The sequence below is a fragment of the Meles meles genome, chromosome 5 (genome assembly GCF_922984935.1).
Source record: "Meles meles chromosome 5, mMelMel3.1 paternal haplotype, whole genome shotgun sequence".
NCBI lineage: Eukaryota > Metazoa > Chordata > Mammalia > Carnivora > Mustelidae > Meles > Meles meles.
The window spans coordinates 31,412,252-31,437,368 of NC_060070.1; the positions used below are offsets into that span (position 1 = coordinate 31,412,252).

Below are 25,117 nucleotides of genomic sequence, written 5' to 3' on the forward strand. Positions count from 1 at the left end.
GTGGGTTAAAGCCTCTGCCTTCGGCTCAGGTCATGATCCCAGGGTCCTGGGATCAAGCCCCACATCCGGCTCTCTGCTCAGCCAGGAGCCTGCTTCCCTTCCCCTCTCTCTCTGCCTGCCTCTCTGCCTACTTGTGATCTCTCTGTCACACAAATAAATAAATAAAATCTTTTAAAAAATATATATATATATAGAAAGAAAGAATGAACAAATAATATTAGAAATGAAAATCTCACAAGCATTAAAAAGATATTATGAGAAACATGTAAATAATTTTAAAATTTAGATCAAATGGTAAAATTTATTTTAAAAACGTATCAAACTGACATAAAAGAAATAGAAAATCTAAATGATCTCTTATTTATGAAAACAATTGAATCTAAAATTTAAAATCTTGCCGTAAAGAAATCTTCTCACTCAGATGCTTTACTAGTGAATTTTTCATAACATTAAGGATGAAATAACATCAGTCAGTCTTAAATGAACTTTTCCTAATAGTAGAAAAAATAAGACCATTTACCAACTTATTTTATAAGATCAGAGTAGCCATGTTACCAAAACCTGGTGAGAAATTTACCAAAAAAAAACATTAACAAACCTGTAACTTTCATGAATATAAATATAGAAATCCTAAACAAAACATTAGTAAATCAAATTATGTATAATTTATTTTATAAATGTGAAGTTGATTTATTATTTAAAAATAAATTACTATAATTTACTACATTAGCAGGGAAAAATGAGGAAATCATATTTTTATTAAAATAGTTATTATATAATACATATATATCATATATTATTATCAAAAAATATTTTTAAAAATTCCACACCAATTCGTAATAAAAGCTCTTAGCAAACAGGAGTATAAGGAAATGTCCTTAATCTGACAAGGAGTAAATCTGCAAACATCATAGTTAATAATGAAATATTGAAAGTTTTCCCTTTGAGATAGAGAATGATATGGGAATATTATTCTCCCTCCACCAACCATTGTACTAGAAGCCCAAGCCACTGCAATAGATAGGTAAGGAACAGAGATAAGTCAGAATATTCTTTTGAACAAGGGTAGTGACTAGACAGCACAAAAGGAGGGCTTCCGAGGAACTGGTGATACTTGATCTTAGTGTTGGTTACACAGGTGTGTTCACATTGTGAAAATTACTTGAGTTGTACATGTATGATTTATGTAATTTTCTGTATGTGCATTTCAGTAGTTAACTAAAAATTTTAATTTTGTACCTTAATATGACTATTATTAATACTTACCTGTCATGGAGTATTCCTTAGTTTACACATTAACTTCTCTAATGATGGGCCTTTTGAGTTTCCTATTTGTTTTTCCTTATATATAATGTTGCAGTGAAGTAACTTGCTTCCCTACCCTCGTCTATAAATGTTTCTCTGGCAGGTGTTAGTGAAAGTGAAATTGCTGCCCTCCCAATTGAGTATACAGATTTATATTCTTCTACTAGTGAATTGAGAGTAATATAGAAACTTTTCGTGTTGTTTTTTTTTTTTAAGATTTTATTTATTTATTTGAAAGACAGAAATTACAACTAGGCAGAGAGGCAGGCAGAGAGAGAGGAGGAAGCAGGCTCCCTGCCGAGCAGAGAGCCCAATGCGGGGCTCGATCCCAGGACCCTGGGATCATGACCTGAGCCGAAGGCAGAGGCTTTAACCCACTGAGCCACCCAGGCGCCCCTCGTGTTGTTTTTTTAATCATATAATTTATTACCATTTTCTCATATTCTTAAAACATCCTTTGCAAAAACTATTTTTTAATACTCACATAATGTCCCACATATCATAATTTATTTAGCCTTTTCTTTTGTTTGGATACTGCTACCCCTTTTTCACATTTTACATAGGAAACTAAAATGAACATTATGTTATGCTAGTCTTTCACACATCTGGTCATCTTTGAATACTCTACAACACCCAGCACAATTATGTTTCATATGATTAGGAACTTAACACTCACTGGATAAATCAAAGTGGTATATATCTTTGCTCTCTTATAAGTGTCATCCCTTTCCTGTCAGCTCTCCTTTCATCAGCTTCAGTATTATTCCATACTTATTCCAATACCCCATAAGTATACTCTTCCCTACTCTCTAAGTTACATCTTCTGTTGCCCACTCTTTCCTTTCTCCTCTGGCTCTCAACTTCTGAGAGTTTCTAGCCCATTCCATCAGCCTGCTACGTGAGATAAAGTGTGTTTCATTTAATGTTCATGTGTCTTTCCCATGTCTTGTTCACTGTGTAGCTTATTGGGCGTGCTCTCTGACCATTTAAATGCAGAGATTGCTGGTGGTACAATTACATCTAAGCAAGATGCAATGGATTATATCACCTGGACCTACTTTTTCCGACGTCTTATCATGAATCCCAGGTAAGTGCAAGGCAAATATGTATCATTCTGTTTCATGAAATTTCATACATAACAAAAATCAGAACCCTAGGCATTCTAGGTATGTGAATTTTCCCAGAGAATCACATGATATCTCTGATATCACAATATGTTATGATATATTTGAAAATGAATAATGGTTGCATTTATTGCTTAGCTTATTTCAGTTAACGTAGGATGTCCTTGAGGAGTTTGCTCTGTAGTAAGGGAGACAGGACACCCTAATTCATGAAGAAATGTGCTAAAGCAGACAGTAGTTACTGCCTTAGGGGCAGTCAGAGAAGAGTGAGGCTTGTGCGGTTACAGAGGGAAGACTTCATGAGGCATCTGTAGGGGTTAACAAGAACCCGGCAGGAGGAAGAAAAATGAGGGGAGTTGAGGTGGATCTTCTTCACTGAGCACCTGTTTGTCAAATGGTATGTAGATAGTGAGGGAAAAATTAGTGTACATTATCCCCTGTCTTCAATGGCTTATCTTTTAATGTGGGAAAAAGACACATAAATGATTACCATGTAAATCGTAATAGAATAATACAGCTCTAATAGAACTGTATTAAGCCTGTAAGAGTAAAATCTTCACAGAGGGGATAGTTCAAGCAATTCTGAATCTGGAACAGGAGTAAAAGAGGTAAGAGGCACAAAAGTACTATGTGGACATAGGCCCTTGTGGCTTGAAAGGGGATTTATAGAGTGTCAAGAAGTTTGATATAGTCAGAGCTTAAGATTATGAAGACCAAAAGATTGTCTTGACCAGAAAGTGGACCACTCACCAGAGAGTAAATGGCCTGTGTGTCATGCAAAGGAGCTAACATCTGATCCTATTGGCAGGGGTGAGTGTTCAAACATGGTTTAACATCCCCAAATTGGGTTTGGTTTTGTTTCAGTCCTAATGACACTATGACACTATGGTAGGGAATGAGCTGGAATGGAAGACATTGAAAGCAGGAAGACCAGTTAGGAAGCAATTGAATAAGAGAGGTGAATAGGACCTTAACAGTTGCAGAAGGAATAGAAGGAAGGCCATGGGGGGGGGACATATCTGATATATTGGGAAATATCAAGGCATTGTAAGGTCTTGAACAGAGAGATCATGATGAAAATATCATTACCAAATCTTACCTGTTCATATCTTAAAAAGTTTGTATCTCGTTTCAGCCATCATTTCCACTCACATAGATCAGACTTTGAAAATATGGTGACAGTTTTTGTTTCCTCAGTTCTTCAGGCCTGTGGATTAGATACAGAATATCATTTGGGAACATGACTATAGGATTAATGAGGTGTAGTCATCCAGCACTGCAAGTTTACCATAGCAAATAGATCACAGGATTAGAACTGTGGAAAGTGTACCGGGATGGACTTTACATGCACACTGGTCCAACCTTCTTGTTTGATACATTAAAGACACATATATCTTGTTTGATGTATTGAAGAAAGGGAGGTTAGAAACTTGAAGTGACTTGCTCTGGATCCCAGAACTACTTGGATATAAAGCCAGAACTTAACACCATTAAGTTTTCTGACTCAACTCTTTTTTTAGAAGAACTAGTGGCTTGGTGTAACTGTAGATGTATTTATTTTTTTCTTATGTCATAAAAGATAGAGGTGCTTAATATTGCAGAAAGAGATTTGAACATGGAATCAGAACACTAATTGCTGGTTTAGTTATTCCCCTTTACTGTTTGACTTTGAGTCACTTCACCTCTCAGCTTCCCTTTCTTCATCTGGAAAGTGAGTAATAGCCTCTCTCCCTCACAGGATCATGTTGAGAATCAAATACATGCATTAAAGATTAAAGTCTTCCTAAGTCTTGTATTAATTATGAAGAACTTAATTAATATTGATTAGTGAGCTGTTATTCTTGTACAGCCTTTCAGTTGCTTTACTGGTCCATATCATCCTGAAGAATCTAGTTTAGAGACTAAGAGCCTAATCATTTGTCAGTTTCTCTGATTAGCAAACAGGGAATAATTCTCTGAGTTCTTTAAACTGGTTCAAACTGAGTTCAAATTTAAATTGAGTTCTTTAACAAATTAGAGTTCTTTACTGAACTCTGTGTGCATGTACTTTTCTTAAACTTAAAAAAAATTTAACTTTCAATTAGAAGCAATTTGTGACTTTAAAAAAAATTGGGAAAAAAAAATTGGGAAAATAGTACGGACACTGTATATAGCCTGCATCCAGCTTCCTCAAATGTTAACATCTTACATGACCATAGCATGTTTATTCAAACCAGGAAATTAACATTTATGTCATACTATTAACTAATCTATAAACTTTATTCAGGTTTTGTCAGTTCTCCCATTCATGTCCTTTTCTGTCCAAAACCCAGTTTAGTATCCTGCATTGCATTTAGTTTTGTCTCTGTAATTCACTCTAACATGTGACATTTCTTCAGTATTTGTCTACTCTAACTTTGACATGTTAGAAGAATACTGGCCAGTTACTTTGTAGAATGTCCTTCAGTGTGGGTCCTATGAAGAGGGAACTGGAACAGACATCACTCCCTGTTGTTCTGGTTGCAAACTACCTTCTATTAATATTAATGTGGTGAGAAAAATACAACATGCAACTATAATAAAGAGTGTTAATTAAGGACAGAAGAAGATTATGTTTCAGAGACATTAACACAGTGGAAAAGGTGAAATCTTGGGATGTACTTGGCTTACAACTTAAATTATATTGAGCCTCTGAGCCTGGGGACTTCTTGGGTGTTGACAGTTTAGGGTATCTCCTGCTCGTATCATTGTAGTGCATGTAAATAGTGAGTATTCTGTAGTTCATATTGCTTCACCTGCTTTTACCCGAGGGCCATCTTTGCTAGGGGGGAATTCTAGGGGAATCAAAGGATGCATTAGCTTAGGGCACTTCATTGTTGTGGCAACTGCTTTTCCTGCCCTCTTCCTGACCCAAATAAAAGCTACGTATCCCCTATTACCACCATCAACACCACCAAAGGAAGCATTAACCCATTCCATCCCTAGGAAAGAGTCTGATCCTCTCACCTTCTTGGTTTTGCTGTCACTCTTCTGCCTTCCTGCAGTGCCCTCTCCAGCCCCTATAGCCATCCAAGTTCAAAGTCTTAAAAGTCCAGTCATATATTGATAAATGCACTTAAATCAATTTTTGGAGGTGATGATCTATACATTCTGAACTATCCTCATCAAAGTTGCTAATTCCTTTAGAGTAGTCACCTGAACATATTTTGAGATACCTAGCTAGGTTAAGACTCTGACTATCATTATTATCCTGAACTAGAAACCTGTGCCCAAGCTGTTGCTATGTGAATTTATCAGTCCAGAATAGGTACAACAATAACTTTTTTTTGAACGGCTATGGTGACATTTTTCAAAGAAAGAGAATAAGCAATCCTAAAATTTGTATGGAACCACAGAAGACTCAAATAGCCACAGCAAACCTAAGGAAGAACAGAGCTAGAGGCATCACTATCCCTGAAGTCAAATTATATTACAAAGCTATAGTAATCAAAACAGTAAGGTATTGGCATTAAAAAAGAACATAAATCAATGGAATAGAGCATAGAACCCAATAGTAAGCCCACACATAGATGACCATTCAGTTTACTCAAAGGAGCACAGAATATATGATGGAGAAAGTAGTCTCTTTAATAAATGGTATTGAGAAAACTGGATAGATATCCATATATTTCACCATGGACAAATATCAACTCAAGTGGATTAAAGACTTGAAGGTAAGACCTGAAACCATAAAACTGCTAGAAGACATAGAAGGTAATGTCCTTGACATTGGTCTTAATGATGATTTTTTGGTTTCTACAGCAAAGGCAAAGGCAGTAAAAGCAAAAATAAACAAGTAGGACCACATCAAACTAAAATAATTTTGCAGTAAAGGAAACTAGCAAAATGAAAAGGCAGCCTACCAAGTGGGAGAAAATATTTGCAAATCATATATCAGTTTAGAGGTTAATATCCAAAATATATAAAGAATTCATATAAATGAATAGAAAAATAACAATCTGATTAAAAAATGAGCTAAGGATTTGAATAGACATTTTTCTAAAGAAAATGTACAGTGGTCAGTAGGTACATGAAAAGGTGCTCAACGTTACTAATCATGAGGGAAATGTAAATCAAAACCATAAGATATCATCTCACACCTGTTAGAATGGCTATTATCAAAAAGAGAAGAAATAAGTGTTTGTGAGTATATGGAGAAAAGGAAATGCTCATGCACTGTTGGTGAGAATGAAAATTGGTGTGGCCGCTATGGAAAATAGTATGGAGTTTCCTCAAAAAATGAAAAATGGAACTACCACATGACCCAGCAATTCCACTGCTGGGTATGTATCCAAAGGATATGAAATCACTGTCTCAAAAGGTATCTGCACTCATGTTCGTTGCAGTAACAGTTATAATAGCGAACACCTAGAAACAACCTGTGTCCATCAGTGGATGAACAGATAAAGACATCACACACACACACACACACACACACTCTGAAATATTTATAATATTCACCAAAAAAAAAAAAAAAATGCCTCATAGAGAACAGATCATGGGGGAGGGGAGCAAAATGGGTGAAGGAGGTCAAAAGGTACAAACATCCAGTTATATATTAAATAATCCTGCAAATTTAATGTACAGAATGATTATAGTTAATACCGTATTATATATCTGAAAGTTAATGAGAGAATAGATCTTAAAAGTTCTCATCAGTTTATAACTATGTAAGATGATTGCTAACAAATTAGGGTAATCATTTAACAATACAAACAAAAATCAAATCATTATGTTATATAACTAAAACTAATACATTGTTGCATGTCAGTTATGTCTCAATAAGGAAAAAAAACTGTGATCAGCAACTGTATTAGGTTCTGTTGGGAGGTAGTAGCAACATAAATAATGATCTCTAGTCTCAAAAATCATAGACCTACCTTAAAAAAGGTAGTAGCAACATAAATAATGATCTCTAGTCTCAAAAATCATAGACCTACCTTAAAAAAGGTAGAAACAATTAAAAAATTAAATCTATATTCCTTAATTCAGTAAACATTTATTGAGTGCCTACTTTATGATAGGTACTATTCTAGGCATTTTGAAGATGTAAATAAAAAACTTCATGCTTTCATGGCACTCTTACTCTATTAGCAGAGATGATGAGTTTAAAAGTTATGCTGATAGAGGGGCGCCTGGGTGGTTCAGTGGGTTAAGCTGCTGCCTTCAGCTCAGGTCATGATCTCAGGGTCCTGGGATCGAGTCCCACATCGGGCTCTCCGCTCAGCGGAGAGCCTGCTTCCCTTCCTCTCTCTCTGCCTCCCTCTCTTATGATTTCTCTCTGTCAAATAAATAAATAAAATCTTAAAAAAAAAAAAAGTTATGCTGATAGAAATCCGAACTCCAATGAGATATCATCTCACACCTGTCAAAGTGGCTAAAATTAACAACACAGGTAATAACAAATTTTGGTGGGGCTGTGAAGAAAGGAGAACCCTCTTGTACTGTTGGTGGGAATGCAAACTGTTGCAGCCACTCTGAAAAATGTATGGAGGTTCCTCAAAAAAGTTAAAAATAGAACTAGCCAACAGTCCAGTAATTGCACGGCAACATCACAACATATTTACCCAAAGGAAACAAAAATACTGATTTGAAGGGATTCATGCACCTCGTTATGTATAGCAGCATTATCAACAGTAGCCAAATTGTGGAAAGAACCCAAATGTCCATCAACTGATGAATAGCTAAAGAAGAAGTGCTGTGTACACACACACACACGTGCGTGCGTGCACGCACACAGAGAGAGGAATATTGCTTACCTGTCAAAAAGAATGAAATTTTGCCATTTGCAGTGACATGAATGGAGCTAATGTACTATGCCAAACAAAATAAGTCATAGAAAAACAAATACTATATGATTTCACTCATGTAGAATTTAAGAAATGAAACAGATGAACATAGAGGGAAAAAGGAAAAAAGAGGGGCAAACTATGAAACAGACTCTTAACCATAGAGAACAAACTGAGGGTTGCTGAAGGAGAGATGGGCAGTGGGGGTGGGGGGCAAGGTCTAAATGGGTGAAGGGTATTAAGGAGGGCACTTGTTTTAATGATCACTAGATGTTGTATATAAATGATGACTCACTGAATTCTATACCTGAAACTAATATTACATTGTATGTTAACTAACTGGAATTCAAATAGAAACTTGAAAAGGTAAAAAAGAATGTTAGGTTAGAAGTTTATGAGTGCTTTGAAAAAAAGAATGTGGTACTGAAGACTAAGAGGCCAAGTGGGCAGAGAGGGAGGATTATAGTATTAAATATGGAGACAGGGCCTAATTAAAGGTGCTAAAGAGGGAAATGGGAAGATGTTAGTCAAAAGGTACAAATTTCCAGTATAAGATAAATACTATAATCTACAGCATGGTGACTATAGTTAATAATACTGTATTTTTTCTTTTAAGTGCTGACTTTTGAATAAAGGCTTGAAAGGGATGAGAAGTTTGACCACATGATATCTAGGGAAAACATTGCAAACCAAGAGAACAGGAGAGGTTCTAAGGCATGCATGTCGGGTGTTTGCAAGGTATGGAAAAGAGAAGTTGTAGCTGATGAGAAAAAAAAAAAAAGGAGAAGTTGTAGCTGATGCAGAATGAATGAGGAGTAAACAGTAGCAGGAGATGAGATTAGGGACTTGGGGGATTGGTGGTTGTACCAGTCATGTGAGACTTGAGAGACCATGGGAAAGACTTTGACTTTCATTATCCATGATATAAGAACCATTATGGGGTTTTGAGCAGAGGACTGACAGGATCTATTCATTACATAAGTCTGGTCTATTATAATCATAAATGTTAAAAATAATTTAAGCTAAACTGTTGAAAGACAAATTCTCAGATTCAATGATTTTAAATCCAGGTAAAAATGATTTTTAAGAAACATCAAATCAAAGTGATATTAAAAAGTTGAAAGTTAAGGATTGAAAGAAGATATGAAGGACAATAACAAAGAGAAAGCAAAAGTTGCAGAATTAAAATCAGAGAAAATGAAATTTAAAGCAAAGAAACACTTTTTTAAAAGGACAAAGAATAGTTCATATTGATAGCAAGCACAATCACTAAATAAGTAGTTTACAAAGTTTTAAGTAAAACATGTAAAAACATAGCATCAAAATACAGAAAGCAAACCCTGATAGAAATTCAAGATGTTAACTAAATTACAATCATGTGGAGAGACTTGAACACATCTCTTTTGGAAATCAGCATTCCAAAGAGAGATAAACTGTACTCCGTAAAACAGGATTTTAATAACAGTATCTTTGAAAATGTGTATGTATCTTTATAATTCTCCTCCTACAAAGAATAAGTCTTCTTCTAAACACTCATCAAAATTTATTTATAAAAATGTTACATGCACCAGACCACACAGAACAACTCAGTGTATTTCAAAACATAGTGATCATAAGGCTACATTCCCTGAGTATAATGTAGTAAAATACAGAAATAAACAAGAAAAGAATGCAAAGGCATTCTACCTACTCGGGATTTAACTATTCTTATTCTAGTGGAAGGTGAAAATTTATTTTAAAGGTATAGACTAGAGCTATAAGAAAATAAAAGTAATACATAACAAAGTCAGTGAATTTCAGACACAGCACAATTCCAAGGAGTATTCATATATTTAGACCATCTACAAGATAGCGTGAATGCTTGAAAACAAAATAAGCATTCATCTCTAGGAACTAGATGAACATTAGCAAAACACAAATATGAGAAGGGAATTTATAAAGGTAAAAAGTGAAATTAATAACATGAGAAACAAAAACATACACTCTCATTATTTATAATTTATTATACTTGAGTTATTGTTTTAAGAGCCTAACTAATTGAGTATCATTATGATCCCCATTTTATAGATGAAGGGACTGAAGCACAGGGAGATTGAGCAACTTGCCCATCAGCACAAAGCTCCTAAGTAGCAGAGGCAGCACTGGAATTCTTCAGGCACTCTAGCTCCAGGAGCCACAATCTCCATCCCAGGCTCATTATCAGGTCCAGAACCCAAATAGCCACACTCCCTCTCCACTTCTTCCAGTGCTATGCTGGAAAATGTGTTCTTTATGGAAACCATACCATACAGACTTTGTTCATGTGATGCAAAAAAAAAAAAAAAAAAAAAAATCGGTTTTAATATCTATACCTTTACATCTGGACACAAATGAGAACATGTGCCTAAATCAATTTTAATGATTTATGTATTTTACTTAAAACTTCTGTTATAGTATAGCTCTACAATTTTCTTTCTGATTGGCCCATTATTTTATCTTTTTCTGTGTTAAAAATCACCTATTCCATAATCCGGAAGCAAAGAAAGGCACAAAAGTTCAGGAAATTGGTAAATTTTTTCTACTTATTTTTAGATCTATTAGAAGTTTCAAGGAAGCTAAAATCATTGTCTCAAATGAAGGGTAGTTTTAATTTATATATTTAATTTTATTTATTAAATTTATTATAAAATTATTTTTTTTATATTTTGATGTGTACTTTTAATTTATCTTTAACACTCCATATTATTCAGTGTCACAAATTGAGATGTGACTTTTGGGTGGGTGGGACAGGCTTATATACATGGATGTGTGTGTTACAACGAGAAATTGAGGTTTATTTAAAATAGAAAAGATAAAGACCACTTTCAAAATACAGTCACACGTAGATAGTAAATATGACCAAATTCTCCAGCCCCCTTCATTTAATACTACTACTACTGTAAAGTACCCCCAGCACACCACCGCCAAAAGTAGAACTTATGTTGACAAAGATTCTGCCACTGTTTCTGGATTGTTCTCTGTGTGTCTGCTTATAGTCTCCTGCATGTGTGATATGTATTTATATGCAAATATATGCACATGCATATAAAGATATTTATATGCATAAATATATATAGAGACACACATTACATTAGTGTTTTCAAATGTATATAAACACATGTACTGGTGCATCATGAAATGTAATATATTCCAAATTGAGTTCTGGATTCAATTTGTATGTTCAATTTTACTCTCTTTTTTCCCCGAGAAAGGTTTTAAACATTTCTGGGACAAAAAATGTTGTGGTAGTTTCAGCTGTCCCTGCAACCACTTTCATTATTTGTGTCATTATTACTGCTGCATAATCTGAACATAAAAAAACATGGTGCTGTAACAAATGACTTCCCAGTACTGACAGTTATAGCTGTAGCATTTCAAGACTGATGAAAAATTTCCCAGCAAGATCTCTGGCCAGGTTTACAATAACAAAACAGGAAATGGCTGCCACTATTCACATTAAATCCAGACTGTTTGGTGTAACTTTATCTATGTTTTCGATTACAATAAAATCTCTTTCATTCCCAACCAGCAAAATTTCATCCTTATTAACATTGCCAAAAGATAACTTGAGGTTTCATGTGTGGTTTTCCTGTTTGTCCTTTGATAAGATCTTTTAAAGATAATTTTTTTAAAGTTGTTTTACCTTTTGGATTGTTTAAATTTAATGAACTTTGTAAATTTTTACGGGAGGGAGAGGTTTGTTATGACTTTTTCCCAATGGACTGCTAATAGAAGTTAGCTTGTCTAGCCCATGTGCTAGATGCTGTCAGTATCAAACTGCCTTTGACTTTCACACCTCCCAGGGGACTAGTAATTGTTGTGTTCAAACAGCCTGTAATTGTGATCCCGCTGGCTTTCTCAGTACGCTTCTGGCTATTAGAATCATTAAACAACTCAGCACCTGTTAACAGCATTGTAAATATTCAACCCTGCTTGTGTGCAGGTTGAGTCCAATATAGAAAAATCTTACAGAGCTCAGCCTCATAAATTAGAGCTTCTGACAAGTCAATTATTGTGAAACTGGGTTTCTCTGTGAAATAAATGAAATAGCATGCTGACAAAAAGGTAGGCTGTCTGTTTATGGCAGAGAGAAGATAATGACTTGATGATCCAATGCAGTGAGCATGAAACTACATTGTATCCTTTGTAATTAAACAGTTGTGTAATATTTCTGTTTTAATAACCAGTAAATTGTAAATTTTGTACTGTGGAGAGTGCAACATGAAAACAGACCTTTTTACTTAGCTGCTGCTTGCTTTTTCAAGTTAGTAAAGTGATTATTGAAATTAATGATATATAATGTTTTAAGCTAAATGCTTATAATTATTTAGGACAGAAATTACCCGGTGACTGAAAAGTTCATGTAGTAGAAGCAAAGGCCATATAATGCTAATGAAGATCATGTAAATATAGACTCCATTGTTTATTCACAGAAAACTGTCAGAATATATTATCTCTCAAAATTTGATGTGACCTGGACAGTAATTCCATTTACATTTAGTTTATTTTACAGTGTATTGAAATTATATATCTAATTAAGACATAGCAAATCTAACTTTTATAAGAATTTGGAAATGTAAGTAAACTTAGGTCAAATATTAGCAAAGAATAGTAGTATAAATCAGTGAGGTTACATTACAACCAAAATTATGCATTTTAGTGTTTAGAAGGGTGGATAGAAGACAAGTGTTTTAATGACTGAGATTTTCCTATTCTTGAATGTAATATTCTACCTAGCATTTTCTATTTTAAAAGTTGACACTTTCTAAAAATAAATAAAAATTATCATTTACATATGCCAGGATACCTGAAGTGAAAAATTTTAGAATTTTTTTGAAGATTCTGGATTACCCCCAGATTCCATAAGGATAAAAGTATTGATACTGAGTTAATTGAATGTCAATCTAATTACTTAAATTGAATTTTTGCATTTCTTCTCTTAGGCAAGTCAAGTGTGAGAGTGTTGGTGAGCACATTAGAAAAAAACAACCATATTAAGAGGAAGTACCTGGAAATTTTTAAAATTATTTTGAAAAAACTGTGTTAATTTTTAGCATGTTGGAGTATGTGTAATGTAGTCATCAAATAATTTGCTGTAATCTCAGAGACATAACTTTAATTGCTTTTTTTTATTTTTGCAACTTATTTTAAATGTTTGAGAAATGTTTATCCTGACTGTGCTTTATCTGAATAAAAGCTACAAATTAATCTTAAAAACTTCCCAATAAACTTAGATAACATTAGAAAGGGTATTAACCCATCAGAATATTCCTTGTAAATATTTTAAAAATTCATAATTTTTGAAGGGGAGTTTTTATTATAGATGGTTTTAAATATTACTTGTAAGTATACTAAATTTGTTAAAGTAAAAAATGGTAAAATTGTCATTCAGTTATATTTATAGGGTAAAGGTTTCTGGTAATCAGTAGCAGCATCCATGAGATCTTTTTCTTTTCAAATGGCCTTGTAAATTTTTAGGCAAAAATGGTATTTTAACTTTTTGTTTTTCATGGTAAATTATTTTCAAAATGTTTTCCTTCTGTAATTATAATTGCATAAAGAATTATTTGATTCTTGCTATAGAAATTCTGCTTACTCAGTTCCTGAGCACATTTTCAGTTTTCTTTTTCAATTTAGGAATAATTTGATCAACTGTATATTAATCCAGGCAGCTGAAAATAGTGTTGGAAAATTTATAGATTTAGCAAGCCAAAAGAATGTGTAATGTAAACACTTTTGTTGTAGAACGTTTGGTTAATAAATTCCATTTGTTGGGAAAAAAATGAAAGACAACAAGTATCACTATCAATTTGGAATGGCTTTAGAGATCTCTTTTGGAGTGTTGAATGTCCAGAATTTTTAGTTTCACCTTTGATAGCAGAATACATTATTCTAACTAATACTTATTTTACTCTTTTTTCAGGATAAAGGAAATATTTTCTAATGGTTTCTAATGCTGGTTTTTTCACTTTATATGCCTGGTTAGATAAAAGTTTGTACATTTTGTTTAAATTAACAACAGCACTGGTTTCAGTACTTATTTATATGTTCATTGATAAATGCTGCTTTATCTTGGTCTGTGACAAGAATTTTTCCAGGAAAGGCAATAATTTCTCTGCAGATAAAAATGAAAAATATTTCTCTTTTGTGAAAATTAAAATCATCAGCATGTAATTGTGACTTACAGTTACTTTCCCAAGTAAATAGTCCGTTATTAATCCTTACTCAGTGGAGGCTCTCATATTGGTATACCTAGCCATTTGTGCAAACATCTCTTTCTATTGAAAGTATATTATGTCATCATTTAAGTCCTATTTTGTGTATTTTTATTTTTTTTAAGATTTTATTTATTTATTTGACAGAGAGAGAGAGATCACAAGTAAGCAGAGAGGCAGCAGAGAGAGAGGGGGAAGCAGAATCCCCAGGGAGCAGAGAGCCTGATGCAGGACTCAATCCCAGGACCTTGAGATCATGACCTGAGCCAAAGGCAGAGGCCTAACCCACTGAGCCACCCAAGTGCCCCATCTTATTTTGTGTATTTTTAAATAAATTTTTGCAGTATACTGACCCCAAATCTTTCCCTTTGAAGAAAGAAAAAAAAAAAAAAAGTCACCGTACTTGGCCTGTCGTGGTTTCCTTTAGGCTTCTCCCATTGAGATTGTTAGCACTTGCTTCCCAGACCAGGACTATCTCCTTTCTAGTCCTGTGCAGAAGTACAACCCTTGTGCTGGGGTTTCAGGGATGAGTCTGTTCTGAGGTCACTTTACATTCGTGTTACTTGATTTGGATGGAAATAGGACATATAATTCTCTATGCTGATCAAGGTACAGGATTCACCACCAGGAATTAGAGAGCTGCCATGATGTGGGATTATTGTCACGCTTTGAATCAGTTCCCAGACACAGACTCCTAACAATCTTAGATATTTGGCAAGACATTTTTGGACTTAGAGGAAGGAGCATTCAGGTGAATTGCATGTCCTTCAGCCTTTACTCAGAAAATATACAGATCTGAACCTGTATGCTTTTTGTATATAGAAGCTTAGTTCAAGTGCTTTATTGTTAGTGTGATGATGTCCCTTCCAATACTTAGGGTGACATGTACTTATTAAGCATTTGGAGAACAATAAATGACTAAATGTCCTAAAAGAATTCATCTGCTACCCAAGTCAATAGTTCTTTGTGTTTTTTTAAAGTTACTGAGGATGGGGTTTTGTATATAGAAGGGAATTATATATAATATATAATATGCTTCTATTTCTAAATCTAGTGTGTAAGTTTAGTTTTCTGTAGAGGTATAAAGTGAAATCATGATAGTTTTAACACTAGAAAATTAGTGTCCTTTTAATGTGATGCTGAATTTTATCTGCTTATCATACATATTTTAATGTATTATTATTGTTCATTGGTGTCCACAAATCTTAGTATGGGAATTTTGATCTGTACAGTGAAACTGGCAGTTGGCAGTTGTTTTACTTCTTTGATTTGCCATAAGTGTAATTGTTCTTTGAAATCCTGAAAAAAATAGAATGGTAAAAAATTGAAATGCTAATTTTAGTAGAAACAATCTTGAAACAAATAATGACCTTCCTTATTTTCTAGTTACTACAATTTGAGTGATGTGAGCCATGATTCTGTGAACAAATTTCTGTCCAGTCTGGTTGAGAAGTCTCTGGTTGAATTGGAATATTCCTACTGTATTGAAATTGGAGAGGTATGACTCAGTCCTATACATTCCAAGTGAAAAGATTGTCCAGCTTTTTAACAGTAGGGCTTTTGTTCTAATGATAACTGAAAATTTGAACAAAATTGTTGCAATAGCAACCCGCAGTAAGAACTATTAATTTTATGAATGCATGTACTTCTATTGTACTCTTTATTTGTCATTTTATCTTTCTTTTTGAAATAGGATAATCGGAGCATTGAACCTCTGACATATGGCCGAATTGCCTCTTACTACTATTTGAAGCACCAAACAGTTAAAATGTTCAAAGAGCGTTTGAAACCTGAATGCGGTACCGAAGAATTGCTTTCAATTTTGAGTGTAAGTTTCATAATATTATTGCATTGCTTTTTAATATAAAGAAATTATATCCTATATATTTCGCACCTTCTCTTTTAATTTGGGTCTTAAATTGCTGCCAGCCAGTGTGTCTAGAAATTTGGCAGAAACTGTTTATAAAGACTTTTCCTCTGCCAAACAAGATCACTACAGAGAAACATATTTGGACAAAGTTTCCCACATAATTTATTATCCAAACTTGGGTACTTCTGAGAATGGAATGGATCACTATTAATATTTAAGTTGGGATAATAGGTATAAACTGGGCTATCTTCAGCAGCCAGATGATCACCCTATCCTTCAATATAATAACTTCTGTGAATTATAATTGAAAGCTTTCTTACTGCTTCTTTTGAGTCATTCTTCTTGAATCCATGATGTGTGTCCATAGGGACACACAATTAAGATCTCTTAGATTTACTTATTGGCAATAAAGCTGTTCAACTCCCACCCTTTTCCCCCTTCGAAAATTTGTATTTTTACAACCGTATTTATTACAGGGTAAAAACAAGAACAATTTAAATTTAATTACTACAAAACCTTGTGAGCACATTAGTCAATACATGTGTTATAAATGAATACTACATGTTATCTTATTCCTCATGCTCAGTGGTATTATTTTAAAGAGTTAAGAGCCATTGGACTTATAATGTCTTTAAGGTCCTTCTCTTACATATTCATTGATTTTGAGATAGTTCACTTACTTACTAGCTTTTTTCTTACCTCCTTTGCTTATCATTCTCAATGGCTTCAATATCCCATTCACAGTTTCCAATTTTTCGTGTTTTTCCTTTGAGAAGCTGGTTTGTGGATTTTGTATGCAACATAAGGCCAAGTACAGTATAGTGAGTCAGAAAATAATTTGTTAATGAATTGATGGATGGATCCTGTTGTAGTCGTCAGTTCTGTTATTTGCTTTAAAGAAAAGAGTAGAGAATTAAAGTATATGATGCCACTTTCAAAAACTTTTTTATAAAATTAAAGATTCATTTCTGATGAAATCATGCCATTTGCGACGACGTGGATGGAACTAGAGCGTATCATGCTTAGTGAAATAAGTCAATCGGAGAAAGACAACTATCATATGATCTCCCTGATATGAGGACATGGAGATGCAACATGGGGGGTTAGGGGGATAGGAGAAGAATAAATGAAACAAGATGGGATTGGGAGGGAGACAAACCATAAATGACTCTTAATCTCATAAAACAAACTGGGGGTTGCTGGGGGGGGTGGGATTGGGAGAGGGGGAGGGGGCTATGGACATTGGGGAGGGTAAGTGCTATCATGAGTGCTGTGAAGTGTGTAAACCTGGCGATTCACAGACCTGTACCCCTGGGGATAAAAATACATTATATGTTTATTAAAAAAAAAAAAAATTTGGAAGGGGAGGCGAACCATAAGAGACTATGGACTCTGAAAAACAACCTGAGGGTTTTGAAGGGTCAGGGGTGGGAGGTTGGGGGAACAGGTGGTGGGTAATGGGGAGGGCACGTTTTGCATGGAGCACTGGGTGTTGTGCAAAAAGAATGAATACTGTTACGCTGAAAAAATAAATAAAATGGAAAAAAAAAAGATTCATTTCTGAAATAATAAGTATAAAAAAATAAGAATTTTTAGTTCCCTAAGAGCGAGGTTTTTATTATTTCTTAGTTGGAGAGTCATAAAAATGGGATTTATCTGGGTGGGAGACAGTAAAATCATGGTTAATTAATTTGGGCAAGTATTTTAAACTAGATTTAAGAATATAATTTTCCTTTCATATTTACCTACCTTGATATATTTGTCTAATCTAATATTTAAAAATATATGCCTACCTTGGGAACACACGTAATAAAAGCTAACACCTTTGAGCACTTTTCATGTGCTAAGCACTATTCTAGGAACTTTACATCAATAAACTCATTTAATTCTAACAATAACCACTCATTTTATATTGATAACATCCCATTATTATTCCCCTTTTACAGGTTAACTAACCTAAGATTGCACATTAAGTCAATACTTAATGACTGCAGGGGCGCCTGGGTGGCTCAGTGGATTAAGCCGCTGCCTTCGGCTCGGGTCATGATCTCAGGGTCCTGGGATCGAGCCCCACATCAGGCTCTCTGCTCCGCAGGGAGCCTGCTTCCTCCTCTCTCTCTGCCTGCCTTTCTGCCTACTTATGATCTCTCTCTCTCACTGTCAAATAAATAAAATAAAATCTTTAAAAAAAAAAAAAATACTTAATGACTGCAGTCTAGCAGCCCAAGTATGGGTGGGGTTTTCCGGTTGTTTTTTATTTTGTTTTGGTTTTTATTGTGTTATGTTAGTCACCCTGTAGTACATCATTAGTTTTTGTTGTAGTTTTCCATGATTCATTGTTTGTGTATAACACCCAGTGCTCCATGCAATCGGTGCCCTCCTTAATACCCATCGCCAGGCTCACCAATCCCCCACGCCCCCTTCCTTCTAAAACCCTCGGTTTGCTTCCCGAAGTCCCTGGGTTCTTTTTTTTTTTTTTTTTTTTTAATATTTTATTTATTTGACAGAGAGAAACCACAAGTAGGCAGAGAGGCAGGCAGAGAGAGAGGAGGAAGCAGGCTCCCTGTGGAGCAGAGAGCCCGATGTGGGGCTCGATCCCAGGACCCCGGGATCATGACCTGAGCCGAAGGCAGAGGCTTTAACCCACTCAGCCACGCAGGCGCCCCGTCCCTGGGTTCTTAACCACTGTCCTGTGCTGCCTCTCATGTCTCTCTCTCTCACACACACACACACACACACACACACACAAACTGAAGTGGAAGATATTGAGGTAAGAGGTACATGTTAAGACTAGATGCTGGACGCACATTTTGAATACTAACCCAAGATCATATTTGCAGATATCTTCCATTCGTGGGTTGCCTTTTAGTTTGGTTGATTGTTTCCTTTGGTGTGCAGATTTTTATCTTGTTGAAGTCCTAGTAATTCTTGCTTTTGTTTCCTTTGGCTCTGGAGATGTGTCTAGTAAGGAGTTGCATAGTCTAGTGTGTCCGTGGGTCAGAGAGGTTGCTGCCTATGTTCTCCTCTAGAATTTTGATGGTTCCCTGCATCACATTTAGGTCTTTCATCCATTTTTAATTTATTTTTGTGTATGGCGTTAAAAAAAAAAAAGTTCCAGTTTCATTCTTCAGCATGTTGCTGTCCAGTTTTCCCAACAGCATTTGTTGAAGAGACCATCTTTTTTCCATTGAATATTTTTTCCTGATATGTCTAAAATTAGTTGATCATAGAGTTGTGGGTCCATTTCTAGGTTTTCTATTCTGTTCCATTGATCTGTGTGTCTGTTTTGTGCCAGTACCATACTGTCTTGATGATGACAGCTTTGTAATAGAACTTGAAGTCCAGAATTGTGATGCCTCCAGCTTCGCTCTTCTTTTTCAAGATTGCTTTGGCTACTCGGGGTCTTGTGTGGTTCCACACAAATTTTAGGACTTTGTTTTAGCTCTTTTTTTGTGAAAAATGCTAGTGCTATTTTGGTAGGAATTGCATTAAGTATGCATATTGCTTTGGGTAGTATAGACATTTTAGCAATATATGTCCTTCTAGTCCATGGGGTAAAAAAAAAGACTGGATGCACATTGTTTGTAAAGGTTTGTGAAAACCATATGCCTATTACACTCCATATCCTTCTACGCCCCCCTAAAAAAAGACCCAAAAATATATCCGGTATCAAGAGAATTAGGCTGTTATCCTCTTCAGTCTTCTCTGAAAAGGCATTGGTCAGAACAAGAGGTCTGCCCGTTTCCTTTCAGCAGCCTGCTTCTTTCCACCATTACATCATAAAACCAGTTACACCGATCTCATGGTTTATTTTTATTAAAATAAAGTCAGTTCTTGTGATAAAAAAAAAATCAACTGCAAATACATGTGAGATAAACTCAACAGTGAATTTATATGGATATGATTTGGGGTACCTGTAATAATTTTCACAGCAACTATGATGTCATCTCTTCATCCTATGTGTTTAGTCTAGGAAACTCACCCTGTGCTACCTAGCATCTAAGTCTGTAATATCTCAGTGACACTGGTTTTTGAATGAGGATACTGGGGCTTTAGAACTGTGGGACACATATTGACAAGAAGATCTGCAGGTACCACTGTTTTATTAATTTCTTGTGTAGAAATTACTTTCCATTCACTAGAGAACATATGTGTATAAGTAACAAATATGCAATAGTAAAGCAAGATTGGATTTGAAGTAATTACAGTGCAATTTCTAGAATTCATTCTGTTGCTGAAAAGTATTGTTTTTTAATGTTCACTGTTACCACCCTAAATATTCCTAAATGATTCACATAACCTCATTATCTTTACTCTCACCTCCAAAAATGGGTGTTAATCTGCTTATGGTTTTGAAACAAGGAGAAAAAAGCAGTCAGACAGGAGCTATGGAGAACAGGATGATAAACACAACAGGGCAAAGATAACCAAAAGGAGTGTCATTAGTTTCAAAGGCCTATTTTCATTATTATTGTTTTATTATAATGCTAATAATGTCACATTATAGTTTTGAAAAATTCAGTATTAGAACCCATTCACTGCCAGCATCTCCTTTTATAAAGATAGTCGTTGGTGTTTCTAAAGTCATCTTTCAACTTTTTATCAATATATTATTTTTTAATGAATTTTTAGTGTTCCTGAGATCACAACTGAAAAGCTTCTATTCTCTTGAGTATTACTTTGAACTTACTCTAATATTTCCATCAGTTTAGTTTTGGCAGTGAATGAAGTTTTCTCATTTTATCTTAGGTTACATATTTAACTTTTGTTTTCTTTCCTTTGGTATTAATAATGGTATAGAAAGTGTGTTCATTAAGATTTTCTTTGAGGTTCTCAGTGTTGCAATGTGATTGATTATACCTGGCATAGAGGAAAAAAACTAGAAGGTAACCAATCATAAAAGGAAAAAAGAATATTAAGACATTGATTTCATTTTCACCATAACCAACCATAGAAGAAAAAAAAAATATTATGACATTGACTCACCTTCACCAGACATTTAAAAATACATAAATATATTATTTCTCTTCATTTAACATCAGATATAGTTTCAAGTGATAATCTCTTGATTTTATGTATACATAACTGATAACTAATAACTGTTTTTAGATCTTTTTCCCTTTAGAAAAGATATGTATTTAAAATCTCATAGCTATAGAGTTGTTTTTCCTTTACCTAAATGAATTAGAATTCCTATTGTTTATTTGGTCATTTTGCATATCACTGTCCACTTTTCTGAATTCCTTTTTAAGTAAGGATGCAATTTTAGTGCCTTTATAATATTTACCAGACAGTTTTTTTTCTTTCAAAAATAAAAGAGAAAGCATTTATTTAACCAGGTCATTTCATGACATGCTTCCTTGTACAGTGTTTTTTGGCACTATAGACTTCCCTCTTCCAGTGTTCATAGAAGGTTGTCAGGTTTGAGTTAAAAAAAAATACATTAAGTTCATGTACACCGTCTTCTGAATTCTGTTCTTTTTCTTCTATCAGTAGAATGGTTGGGGTCAGACTGGTATTTTGCAGAATGGTGTTATATTGATGGTAATCATCCTTTTGACCAAAGTATGGACAAACAGGAAATTTCTGAGTTTGAAGTTGAAAACTAACTCTTCCCAATAAGGAACTAACCTAAGTGAAATTGTCTTAAGAAATAAATATCTTAAAAAAAAGAAAAAGAAATATCTTATGCATAAAATGATGTATGCGTAATGTATATATTTTATCCTTAATACGTTATGCTCTACACTGGTCTATATTAGATTCTATCAGTCATATTTCTACCCACAGACCATATACTAATTCTTGCAAAAAATATTTATTTTGTACCTATCATGTGTGAGGCTCTTTGTAGGGACAGGAGATTGAATAGTGAACATTACTGACAAACATGCAAGAGAGAGTGTGTGTGTGTGTGTATAAGCATACACACACATGCTTATACACATACACACACACACACACACACGCCAAATATATAGATTCAGAAAGGGCTGGAATGAATTTATTAATGATAAAACTACTGAAGAACTAAAAGACAAGGTGAAACTGTCAGATTCGGTGGGATAGATGGTAATCATTCCTTTACAGACCAGAAAAGGTGGGGATTAGGATTAGACCTGTGTGGCATTTACATGAGTTTTCTCTTGGCCCACTGGATACTTGGAATATTTTCATCCTTCCGAGTAATATCAGGAGTTTTGCCTGTTTTTTTAAACGTGGCAGTGTGTTTAACTACCAGGAACTAATTTTTGTTGGTTGTTACTCCATTATATATAAATTTTTATTTCAGTCAAACTGAAAAAGAAAATACACTTTGACTAATTTTTTTTAGTAATACCTCTTGAGATTTCATTTCTATTCATTTGTCTTCTTTCTAAGAAATTGAATTGTTTCTAGCTTACATCTTCAGCTGTCATTACCTTTAAATGATAGTGAAAAGCTCCAAGGCCAAAGACTGTACTGAGACTATTTCTGTTTACCAGTCTTATTCTATAATAGCAACCCATTTGTTTAAATTTTGTCTTTCCAATGCATCTATTAAAAGTACTGCTCTTTTATTGAGCACCTACTACATGCCAGGCATTTTATACACATTATTTGTAATCATCAAACACTGCTTCATGGTAAACATTAATATACACATAATGAAATTGAAATTTAATGAGGTTATATTTTCCAGGTTCATAGAGAGTAGTTCTTTAGAATTCCTTCTCTCTACCTCACTTCCTCTCCAAGACGTAGTTTATCCTTATCCAGTGTTTTAATTCCAACTGTAAAAAATGTTTAAAGCATGGAAGAATAAGGGCATATATTTTCAAAAAGTTAATTTAAAAACAATTACTTTTAAAATCATGTGTGGCCTTGTAACTTAGAATTATAGATGTTAAATGCAGATGTTAATTACTGTGACAAAATAATTATTGCACTATTTCTTAGTGAAAACATGTATTTTAAGTTTTAAATGATATGATGCTATTTGGAAAGTTTAGCTATTTTATAAGAACTCTTGCCAAGTTTTTTTTTAACACTATGAATTAATAAGCTTCATAATTAAGGCAGCTGCTTCACACTTCTATTGTTAACCAGTGACATTACATCTGTCTTGCTCCATTGATGCCCTCCTCCTACTTATTGAAGCATTTAGCAGTTTTGGCAACAGGGATTACATGGCATAGAGTAAGTAGTCTAATTAGATATAAGTGAAAATCCTGAGGGAAAAGGACATTTAAAAAGTAATTTAAAGAATCTCTTAATGATGTTGGCACTGAAAGCCCACATCTAGAGTAGAAAGTGCCTGTCGTCATGGCAAACAAGGATCATGATTTGATATGTTCAGTGAACTTTTAGAAGGTAACCTATTTTAAAACCATAATAGAAATAAAAAGATTTCAAAGTTAGGGAAAATTTATTTGAACAGATTTAGGAATATGCTTGCTATCATATTAATAGCTTTGAAAGAAAGCAGAATATGCCCCAAATGTATCCTGTCTCTAGAATTTTCAATAAACATTTTTAAAAGATATACTCAGTTGTTATGGTTCTTGTGACTACACAGAAACATGAGATTATATATCAAATATCCAATCTGAAAAGTTGTGAAATTCTTATTTTTTCACAAAGCCTTGGATATTGACTAAAAGTATGGGTTTCATATGTTAATATAAAATAGAACCATTCCAAATTTAGAAAGTACCAGAGCAATAAGATTTTTATATGTCCATACATTTCCAGGTTTGGCAGTTCTCTGTACTGCGTTCTTTAAAGGCATACAGATTCTTTGCTCTGCCTGTGTATAGAACATTTTCAGTAACAGAGCATTTTTAATGCTTGAAGTTTGTCCTGTTTGGGCACAACTACAAATCTTTTGATAAAAAATTACAAATACATCTTCCTCAAACATGAGATTGGAGAAATAAGCAGTATTGTTTTAAAAAGAGAAATTTAAAACAAAACAAATAAAAAGGACAAGGCAGACATGAATAGCATCAGTAGGGGACCCAGCATGCAAAATTAAAGAGTTTATTAAAGACAGAATGAAAGGAAGGAGAGGTTAACTGAGTAACAGTGAACACCACGAACCTCGTGGCCTTCCATTTCCAAATCACCTCCTGACAATTGCAGGATCCCATCTGCTACTCTTTATCTTCCTGGTGGGGAAACCTAATGGGATATCTTCCAGGGTTTGTGAGAAGAGCTTCCCTAACCCTCAGGCTGGGGAGCTGCCTGGCATCTTTTAGAGAGGCACAGATGGCAAATGTCTTGAAAAAAAGTTATCTTTCTACTTCTCTTGGTCTCTCTCCCTTGAGACTTTCCCTCTTCTCCATTATTTCTCAGCTTCTTCCTAGCTTTCTGTACATATAAGCTCGCCTCAGCACAGAAGAAAGTGAAATATTTTCCTGGTAAAAGACCTCAGTCCTAGACATATCTTTTGTGCATCATTAGATTACTTTAAGATTTTTAAGCTGATTGTGTTCTGATGAGCATAAAACATATTTAAGATGTTACGTGAAATTTGTCCTGTTTCAAATTTTTTTTTCCATTTTATTTATTTTTTCAGCGTAACAGTATTCATTCTTTTTGCACAACACCCAGTGCTCCATGCAAAACGTGCCCTCCCCATTACCCACCACCTGTTCCCCCAACCTCCCACCCCTGACCCTTCAAAACCCTCAGGTTGTTTTTCAGAGTCCATAGTCTCTTATGGTTCACCTCCCCTTCCAAATTTTTTTTTTTTTAATAAACATATAATGTATTTTTATCCCCAGGGGTACAGGT

At 34.5% G+C, this 25,117-nt stretch overlaps 1 protein-coding gene across 2 annotated transcripts in view; it reads left to right on the forward strand.

Moving 5' to 3' along the window:
- Nucleotides 1–25,117, forward strand: part of ASCC3 (activating signal cointegrator 1 complex subunit 3) — a 361,766-nt gene that overhangs the window by 270,865 nt on the left and 65,784 nt on the right. For both annotated transcript variants that reach the window (XM_046005036.1, XM_046005037.1), the window contains exons 34-36: nucleotides 2,267–2,392; nucleotides 15,856–15,967; nucleotides 16,163–16,297. In XM_046005036.1, the coding sequence (XP_045860992.1) occupies nucleotides 2,267–2,392; nucleotides 15,856–15,967; nucleotides 16,163–16,297 (373 nt within the window). The remainder of the gene's footprint in view (nucleotides 1–2,266; nucleotides 2,393–15,855; nucleotides 15,968–16,162; nucleotides 16,298–25,117) is intronic.